The 11050-nt window shown below is 35.3% G+C and overlaps 1 protein-coding gene across 1 annotated transcript in view; it reads left to right on the top strand.

Annotated features, from left to right (window-relative positions):
* The window catches only part of nipal4 (NIPA like domain containing 4), a 25606-nt gene extending 14861 nt beyond the window's left edge, over positions 1–10745 (top strand). The window contains 6 exon segments of the mRNA XM_062433585.1: positions 1137–1304; positions 2288–2305; positions 2308–2366; positions 4645–4857; positions 6140–6367; positions 9932–10745. Coding sequence (XP_062289569.1) covers positions 1137–1304; positions 2288–2305; positions 2308–2366; positions 4645–4857; positions 6140–6349 — 668 coding nt within the window. The 3' untranslated portion in view covers positions 6350–6367; positions 9932–10745.
* The last annotated feature ends 305 nt before the right edge of the window (positions 10746–11050 follow it).

Raw genomic sequence — 11050 nt, 5'->3', positions numbered from 1 at the left:
AGGGAGGGAGGAAAGAAGAACAGTAAAAACAGACGGGGTCCATGTTTCCACAGAAGGAGGGTTACTGTGGGTTTAGTCCTCCATCACTTTACATTGTAAACATGATGAAGGATCTTCTAATGGTCGGTATGAACAGGAGGAATCATTACAGCATGAATGACTCCTTTGAGCTACCTGACTGTTGGTTTAAGACTCACTTGGACATTTACGACCCTTTAAAGATAAACTGAGCCAACAAAGCAGAATTATACTGAACATTAACAAAGGACGACGACTGAAATGTGACTCCGGCTCTTTGTCTTCAACACGAAACAAACAAAGAGTCAGAGAGACACTCGATCCGTCATCAACGCTTTGTGCTCCGTAAAGAACGTTTCCTTTGAAGAGGAAACACAGATTCATGTTATAGTCATAGTTAAGCTTCCTGTCGTCCTCCAGGGTCAAAATCACCCCGTCTGTTTTGATTGTTCCTTCTTTCCTCCCTTCCTTCCGTCTGTTCTTCCTCCTCCTTCCTTCTTTCCTTTCCTCCTTCCTTTCTTCCTTCCTCCCTCCTTCCTTGCCTCCTCCCTTCCTTTCTTCCTTCTTTCTTCCTCCCTCCCTCCTTCTTTCCTTCCTCCCTTCCTTCCTTCCTCCTCCCTCCTTCTTTCCTTTCCTCCTTCCTTTCTTCCTTCCTCCCTCCTTCCTTCTTTCCTTCCTCCTCCCTTCCTTTCTTCTTCATTCCTTGCTCCTTCCTTCTTCCCTTCCTCCATCCCCCTTTCTTCCTTCCTTCTGTCTTCCTCCCTCCCCCTACCTTCCTCCCTTCCTGCTTTTCTTCCCTCCTCCCTTCCTCTTTTCCTTTCTCCCTCCCTCCCTCCCTCCCTCCCTCCCTCCTTCCTTCTTTCCTCCCTCCCTCCTACCTTCTTCCTTCCTTCTTCCTCCCTTCCTTCCTTGACTCGAGGGCAACATGAGGGTTAAAGAAGTGGTGTTTTACTTCCTGTCAGGTTTCCTGGTGAACGTGTTGTTGTTTTACTTCCTGTCAGGTTTCCTGGTGAACATGTTGTTGTTTTACTTCCTGTCAGGTTTCCTGGTGAACATGTTGTTGCTTTACTTCCTGTCAGGTTTCCTGGTGTACATGTTGTTGTTTTACTTCCTGTCAGGTTTCCTGGTGTACATGTCGGCCGTGTTGGTGCTGTGTGTAGTCCTCGTTGTGTATTTCTCTCCTCGGGTCGGCAGCTCAAACATCCTCGTCTACATCAGCATCTGCTCGCTGCTCGGAGCTTTCACCGTCTCCTCTGTGAAGGGCCTCGCCATCGCCATCCAGACCGGTCAGACACACACACACACACACACACACACACACACACACACACACACACACACACACACACACACCTGTTTTAAATGTGCAGCATCTGATTGAGGAAGCACCGAGATGTGGAACAATGTGAAACTCTAATTTCTGCTTTTTTCTCATTCTGCATAATAATAAATAAACAAAAGCAAAGAATAAAAAAGTGATTAAAAAAATAAATAAATAATAATAATATAAAAACAATATAAAAATATACAAATAATTACTATATTTATTAACATACTGTATTATTATTTTTTGCCTGAATAAACAAAAACAAAGAATAAAAAACATTGATTAAAAAAACAATAATAATATATAGAAATATAAAAAAATATTACTATAATTATTAAAATACTATATTATTATTTTTTATTATTATAATTATATATTTTTAAAAATATATATTTTATGTATATATTATTATATAAGAACATTTATTTTTTCATAACATAAAAAACACCAAGCACACAATATACAAAATTATTTCTTTCTCCTAAACTTCAGGATTTTTTTCTTTTTAACGTCACAAACTTTGTTGTAAATCTCGTCTCTGATGAATTTCACCTGTTCACATGTTTTTTTTTAATAATCTTCTTTATTGAACAAACACCAATATATATTTCATACAGTGAACTTTTGCAGGAGACACAGATACATGTATTATGTTTTACAGCTTTTATATATTATGTGAAATAGAAATATCACCAGTGTAAATATTCATATAATTTTAAAAAAAAAAAGCAGGTAAACACAGAGATTTGGACTTATGTAAATATAATAATAATAATATAAGATGAATTAAAACATTCCAGTAAGAGAAAATAAAGATAATCACACATAATATAAAGATATATAAAGATAAAGAGCTTACAGAGTTTAAATGAACAGGAAACAGTCATGGAAGTAAATTTAAAGAATGTTATCATTGATTATCTTTCTCTTCTCTTCTTTTAGTGTATTATGATATTTCTGTGCTCGCAGTCCTCTCACCTGGATCCTGCTGATCACACTCATCGTTTCCATAGTAACACAGGTAAACTGCAATGTCCTTTTATTTTTAGGAAAGTGTGTCCTTCTTAATCTATCAGAGAACATCTGTCTCACCTGTGATGATGATTATAAACGAGGTTACATCTGAAGTCACACCTGCAAGATTGTTCCTCATGGTTTTAATATTTAACATGTTACTGAATACATATATTACTGTTTTTAATTCTTTGAAATCAATATTTTGTTTTATATTTAGTAAATAAATAATGACGTGGGTTTAAATGGAGTCACAGTACCAATTAAACCCACTTTATTCATCAGATATCTTTATTTTATATTCTAACATCTACATGAGAGATAAATGTTGATTTATAAGAAATGATGATGATGAAAGAAGGAAGGAAGGACAGAAGGAAGGAAGGAAATAAGGAAGGAAGGAAGGTAGGAAGGAAGCAAGGAAGAGAGAAAGGGAAGGAAGCTAGAGAGAAAGGGAAGGAAGGAAGGAAAGATGGATGGAAGGAATGAATGAATGAAGAAAGGAAAGAAGGAAGGAAGGTAGTAAGGAAGGAAGAAAGGAAAGATGGATGGATGGAAGGAAGGAAGAGAGAAAGGGACGGAAGGAAGGAAGGAAGAGAGAAAGGGAAGGAAGGAAGGAAAGATGGAAGGAAGGAAGGAAGAAAGGAAAGAAGGAAGGAAGGAAAGATGGATGGATGGAAGGAAGGAATGAATGAAGAAGGAAGGAAGGAGGGACAGATGGAAGGAAGGAAATAAGGAAGGAAGGAGGGAAGGAAGGAAGGTAGGAAGGAAGCAAGGAAGAGAGAAAGGGAAGGAAGCTAGAGAGAAAGGGAAGGAAGGAAGGAAGGAAAGATGGATGGAAGGAAGGAATGAATGAAGAAAGGAAAGAAGGAAGGAAGGTAGTAAGGAAGGAAGGAAGGACAGATGGAAGGAAGGAAGAAAGGAAAGATGGATGGATGGAAGGAAGGAAGAGAGAAAGGGAAGGAAGGAAGGAAAGATGGAAGGAAGGAAGAAAGGAAGGAAGGAAGGAAGGAAGGAAGGACAGATGGAGGGAACATTTACCCTAACAGATGAAAACATTGGTTAGAACATTAGAAAAGTCATCAAATGTAATAAGTTACATTACTTATTACATTTTAAACAGACTAACTAGTAAATAGTAATCTATTACATTATAAACAGAGTAAATAGTAATCTATTACATTATAAACAGACTAACTAGTAACTAGTAATCTATTACATTATAAACAGTAACTAGTAATCTATTACATTATAAACAGAGTAACTAGTAATCTATTACATTATAAACAGTAACTAGTAATCTATTACATTATAAACAGACTAACTAGTAACTAGTAATCTATTACATTATAAACAGAGTAACTAGTAATCTATTACATTATAAACAGTAACTAGTAATCTATTACATTATAAACAGACTAACTAGTAATCTATTACATTATAAACAGACTAACTAGTAACTAGTAATCTATTACATTATAAACAGAGTAACTAGTAATCTATTACATTATAAACAGTAACTAGTAATCTATTACATTATAAACAGACTAACTAGTAACTAGTAATCTATTACATTATAAACAGTAACTAGTAATCTATTACATTATAAACAGAGTAACTAGTAATCTATTACATTATAAACAGAGTAACTAGTAATCTATTACATTTTAAACAGACTAACTAGTAACTAGTAATCTATTACATTATAAACAGACTAACTAGTAACTAGTAATCTATTACATTATAAACAGACTAACTAGTAATCTATTACATTATAAACAGACTAACTAGTAACTAGTAATCTATTACATTATAAACAGAGTAACTAGTAATCTATTACATTATAAACAGACTAACTAGTAACTAGTAATCTATTACATTATAAACAGAGTAACTAGTAATCTATTACATTATAAACAGACTAACTAGTAATCTGTAATCTATTACATTATAAACAGAGTAACTAGTAATCTATTACATTATAAACAGACTAACTAGTATCTAGTAATCTATTACATTATAAACAGAGTAACTAGTAATCTATTACATTATAAACAGAGTAACTAGTAACTAGTAATCTATTACATTATAAACAGAGTAACTAGTAATCTATTACATTATAAACAGATTAACTAGTAATCAGTAATCTATTACATTATAAACAGAGTAACTAGTAATCTATTACATTATAAACAGACTAACTAGTAATCTATTACATTATAAACAGAGTAACTAGTAATCTATTACATTATAAACAGAGTAACTAATCTACTTCCTGTCTGCAGGTAAACTACCTGAACAAGTCTCTGGACTCCTTCAACACGCTGCTGGTCTATCCCATCTACTACGTGCTCTTCACCTCCGTGGTCCTCTCCACCTCCATCATCCTCTTCCAGGAGTGGAGCAGCATGGCGGTCGTCGACATCGTCACCACCGTCGGATCCTTCCTGGTCATCGTTGTGGGCGTGGCCATGCTGCACCTGTTCAAAGAGCTGCAGGTGGACGACCGTAGCTGCTTAATACTCACTAGGTTTTAACCTTCCTGTCGTCCTCGACCACGTCTGTTTTGACTGTTCCTTCCTTCCTTCCTTCCCTCCTTCCTTTCCTTTCCTTCCTTCCTTCCTTCCCTCCTTCCTTTCCTTTCCTTCCTTTCCTTCCTTCCTTCCTTCCCTCCTTCCTTTCCTCCCTCCTTTCTTTCTTTACTCCCTCCCTCCTTCTCTTTCTTTCCTCCCCCCTACCTTCTTCCCTTTCTTTTTTCCTCTGTCCTTCTTTCCTTCCTTCATCTTTTCCTTTCTCCCTCCCTCGCTCCTACCTTCCTTCCTGCCTTCTTTCCTCCATCTTTACTCCTTTCCTTCCTTCCTTCCTCCCTCCCTCCCTTGCTCCCTCCCTTCCTCCCTCCCTCCTTTCCTCCCTTCCTTCCTCCCTCCTTTCCTCCCTTCCTTCCTCCCTCCTTTCCTTCCTTCTTCCCTCCCTTCCTTCTTAGTTTCCTTCCTTCCTTCCTTCTTCCCTCCCTTCCTTACTTCTTCCTCCATTCCTCCCTCGTTTCCTCCCTTCTTCCTTCCTTTACTCGAGGACAACAGGAAGGTTAATGAGATGATCACAGATTGAAACATGTTGATAGTTATTGAATCTATTGGTGTGTAATGAGGTTCAGAGGATGAAACCTAACGAGCTCAGTGATGCTGTCGTCTCCTCTAGCACCACCTACAGGCCAAACTGTAAACTGCAGCCTCAACTGTACTATGAGATTAATGATAAATTACCTATTAACACTTAAATGTATTCATCATTGTAAAAACACTTAATAAAGCATTTAAAGTCACTATAATGTTGTAGTTAGCAGATATAAGATCTCTTTCCTCCCTCCCTCCTTCTTTCCTTCCTCCCTCCTTCTTTCCTTCCTTCCTTTCTTCCTCTTTTCCTTTCTCCCTCCCTCCCTCCTTCTTTCTTTCCTCCCTCCCTCCTTCCCTTCCTTCTTCCTCCCTCCTTTCCTTCTTCCTCCCTCCCACTTTTCCTTCCTTCTTCCTTTCTTCCTTCCTCTTTTCCTTCCTTCTTCCTCCCTCCCTTCCGTCATTGACTCGAGGACAACAGGAGGGTTAAGCTCAATGTTGTGGTTAAATGTTAATATATCGTCTCTCCATATATCGTATAAACATATAAAGTTCGTAGACTAATAACACTTTTAGTTTATTATGTTTTGTATCATAGTTCACAGAGAAGCATTAATCTGACTGTTTGCAGCATTTTATCATTTTTTAAAGATGATTTGATGTTTTGCAGATGACGATGTCGCAGCTGACCAATCAGCTGTCTCAGCCTGTGGAGAGGGAGGAGCCTGTCGACGAGGTCTCAGCCAATCAACAGGCCCGAGGAGAAGAGGGGGGGCGGAGGAATAAAAAGGAGGATAAATACGGACTGATGGACAACATGGTGATAGAGAGTCTTCCTCCGATGAGAGAGGAAGGGCCGAGAGTCTTCATCATCAGCTGAGACAGGAAGGAGACGCAGGTTTGTACTTCCTGTTTGGACCAATCTCTCTGATACTGTAAATCAAGTGCACTTTTTTTTCTTCTTTTTTTTTTAAAGATCAGGGTCTGAGGTTTGACCCTGTTTCAGTTTTATGTGAATTTATTATTATTTTATTGCTTTATTGAACAATAGTTTTACAAACTAGCAAGTTAACGATGGTATTAACAACATGGTATGAGTACAAAAATACAAAATGAAATAAAATTATAATAAATAAGAAAAAACATTCAAATATACACTGTAAAAAAATACAATAAATACAATTAAAAATATATATAAATGAACATGAATCAGTTTAAACAACAAAATATACATTAAATAAATATAAATATATTAAATTAAAGGTTAGGGTCTATTCATCATCTTTCACACACAAAGCACCTTTAGTTGAATGTATTGTACAGATATTTACACTCAGGCTGCAACTAACTAATTATTTTCATGATCAAATAATCCGTTGATTACTTTCTCGATTAATCGATTAGTTGTTTGGCCTAAAAATGATTTTTGAAAAATGTCAATCAATGTTTATGATCCTCAAGTGTCTGATTTTGTCCAAGATATTCAGTTTACTGCCGTAGAAACCTAAAGAAACAAACAGAAGATAAATGGGTCAGTAAAATGACATTTGCACCATTTTTTACCAAAAGTAAGACTGAATGCTCCTGAAAATGTCAAATGGTGTAACCACAAAAGAATGATAAATATTACCTACAGTGTATTTAAGTGGATTTATACGGAAAAGTATTAGGGCCACAGAAAAAAAATTTGAATTCTGATAAAAGACTTTTTTCCAAAACCTAAAAAAAAAATAAGGGAGAATTTTTTGTTGTTGAAAAAAATGATTTTTTTTTTATTTCTGAAAAAAAGTCAGAATTCAGTTTTTTTGTATTTTTTCCAAAATAAAATTTAAAAAAAAATTTCAACAACGAAAAATACTCCCTTAAATTTTTTTTAGGTTTTGGAAAAAAGTTTTTTCTCAGAATTCTATTTTTTTCTGTGGCCCTAATACTTTTCCGTAGACTTATACTAATAATGACTTTATTTAAAACATGTAAATGGTTCCTGATCTCCATGGTTACCAGAGTAAATGTAATATTTAGAACAATTGTATTCCATTACCTTTATTTAATATAAAGTTATAATGTAAGATCATGCCAAACTAGTTGATATGGTGTTTTATTGACAATTTACTGTTTTTAAGCAAGTTGAATTATTTAGTACAAAGTTTTTATGGTTACACCACTTAGACATTTTTGCCATAATCCTCTAATATATTCTCTCAAAATGGATTAAAAGCAGAAATTTGATGCTGGGTCCACAAAAAAAGAATGTGTGAAGTTATTCATACGTTTATTTTCACATTTAACCCTTTAAATTTAAACTAACCCACACGGACACTAAAAAACATCATTGACCCTTTAATATTAGAAGCTGGAATCAAAGCCTCGGAGCAGAAGGACACATTTATGCAGCTGAGTGTAAATGAACGTTCATTATAACATAAATCACATCTGGATTTTCTCCAGGTACAAAATACTTGAAATGATAAAGTGTAGATTGAGCCACTTTCACATCTCTGCTACACCTGCAGGGTAGTTACAGGTTAATTACCCTCTGATGATGCAAACAGGACAAAACTGTCATTTAATTCACTTTATGAGAAACATTAAAAATGTTGAGTTTGAATTAATTCAGACTTGATTCTTTTTTAACCTTCGTGTCGTCCTCCCGGGTCAAATTGACCCCGTCTGTTTTGACTGTTCCTTCTTTCCTCCCTTCCTTCCTTTCTCCCTCCATTCATTCTTTCCTCTGCTCTTCTTTCCTACCTTCCTCCTTTCCTTCCTTCCTTCCTTATTTCCTCCATCCTTCCTTCCTCCTTTCCTTCCTTCCTCCCTCCCTACCTATCTTCCTTCCTTATTTCCTCTATCCCTTCCTCCCTTCTTCTTCCCTTCTTTCTTTGACTCGAGGACAACAGAAGGGTTAAAGAAGTCTCGGTCTCCTGAGATACATTATCTCCTCTAAGACTGAACTCACATCCTTCATGATGAGATCTGAGGTTGTTTTATATTTTATTGTCAACAAATCCTTCACTACAGTTAAAGTAGTGAAACATCTGAGCTGATAAAAGCCGTTTTTATTGCAATAGTTACAGACTAGAGATGCTGCAAGAAACCGGCTCTGAATAAGTCATCTCACACACACACACACACACACACACACACACACACACACACACACACACACACACACACACACACACACACACACACACACACACACACACACACACACACACACACACACACACACACACACACACACACACACACACACACACACACACACACACACACACACACACACACACGTCTGAAGTGTGATTACAGTTCAGTGGAGTCGATGACGACGGCGCTCAGAGGTAACAACCCTCCTTAGTTTCTGCCTTTATTTAATTGGGGCAATGATCGGAACTACACTTCCCAGAATGCTTTGGGGGAGGAATAATGTTCCCATTGATTCAGCTCCTGGCTACAATCCCTGTTTACTAGCCTGAATTTGTTCACATTTTATCAAATAGTCTCAGTTAATGAATTAGAGTCTGAATCAGTTGTTAGATGATGTTCAGACAAATATATCTGATTAACTGTGATACTGAAGAACAATGTTAGGATTCATTATTCAGCTTATTGAACATCTGAAAACAGTCAAGAAGATTTTTTTTTTTTTTTTTTTTTTTAAAGCCGTCAGTTTCCTGGTTCATGGTGATGTCATCAAGTTCAACCAATGGTCCAAAATCCAAATATTTTTTAAATAATATAATAATAAAAAAATTAAGCAGCACATTTTTACATTTGAGAAGCTTAAACAACTAAATATATATATTTTTTAAAAGACTTAACAGATTACTTAATTCTCAAAATAACTTAATTAATTTCTTGTTAATTGGCCAATATATAAATAAATTAATTGTTGGGTTACTTTAAAATGTAGTGAGGTTTTATTTTTTTAAACATTAAGGATGATATTTCTATTTAAAGTCATTATTGGACATCATTCGAGTATAAATTGATAATTTTTTTCATTTCCATTGTTTTAAAGTAGCTGCTGCATCGAGATACTTACGCGATATTTGATTAATGTACAATTTGTTCAATTTTAATTTAATAAAATAGAGAATTAAATGTTCTATTTTGGACACACACACATACTTAATACTTGCAATACTGGGATTTGTTGACAATAATAAAAATATTAAATATTATAAGACTTCAGCTTGCAGATACAAAACAAAGAGCACTATGTTCACTTTAATTATCATTTCAAGCTATTTCTAATATTCTCATTTCATTTTAAAGAGGTTTATTTTCACTCAGTGTTGTATTTCTACTGAGTCTTACCATAGTTTTATTTTCCATTTCTGTTTATAATTTTCCTCATATTTCATGTTTATTGTACTAATTAAACAGGATTTAACAGATCAGCTGTCACACACACCTGTAATGTAGTTTAATGCTGGTCGCTTCTCTCTGTGGTGCAAAGAAATCAGAGCAGAGTGAGACATCTCTGATTCCTCTCTGCTGACGGCCGGAGTCTGTGAAGCTGACACACACACACACACACACACACACACACACACACACACACACACACACACACACACACACACACACACACGTTAACTATAAAATATCACAATATTGATTTATCGCCCGGCCCTAGTAAGTTTATACATATTTTTATTTACAGTACACTCCAGTTTTATGAGAGGACACACACCATTTCACTGATGATCGTGTGTGTGTGTGTGTGTGTGTGTGTGTGTGTGTGTGTGTGTGTGTGTGTGTGTGTGTGTGTGTGTGTGTGCAGCTGGAGACTCTTCTGTTTATGAAGCACAGAGGAACAAAAAACAACCAAACTAATGAGTCTATGTGTCTGATTGAGCTTCTTAAAGGAACATTACACTGTTTATATTCATGTTTTAGCACAATAACAACACATCACATGTAATTTACATTAATAATCATCATCATCATCATCATCATCATCATCATCAGTGTTTTCAGAGCATTTTTACATCATACTTGTGAATCAAAGCTTTGTATAATCTATAACAGAAAGTCCACTTAACTTCATTTTTATAAACTAACTCAGGCAGATAAACGTAGACATGATTTATAGAAATGATCTCAAACCAAACGCTGTATGTTTAATATGCAAAGTCTGTGATTTGATGTTAAACTGTTTAAAGTGCAAAACACTCTGGTTCAGTTTTCTGATTCTGTTGCAAACAAATCTCATGTTTTATATTTTCACTGCATGTAAATCATTTCAATAAAGAACTGTGATGAAGGATCTTAAACCCTGTCTAAGTGTTTTATTGTTTATTCTGTTGCTTTTTTTGGTGACATTTTTGGTTTGAATTTAAATAGTGAATAAATCATTTAATGTAAAAAGAAACAAAAACCTGAAATGAGTATTTAAACAGTTAAATTCAGTCTGAATACTCTAAAGATGTTTAACTTAAAATTTCTATTAATTTAATTTTTGCCATTAAAGTTTATATGAGACAGATTATAAACATAAAACAAGCTAACTTCAGTTATAAAAGTACTTTTAAAAACAAGTTAAAGTGTTTTACAAGAGGAAGAAAAGAGAAAC

Source organism: Scomber scombrus, chromosome 14 (assembly GCF_963691925.1).
Source record: "Scomber scombrus chromosome 14, fScoSco1.1, whole genome shotgun sequence".
NCBI classification, from domain to species: Eukaryota; Metazoa; Chordata; class Actinopteri; order Scombriformes; family Scombridae; genus Scomber; species Scomber scombrus.
Note: the sequence above shows the minus strand (reverse complement) of the source record. Positions and strands in the feature narration are given on the sequence as shown.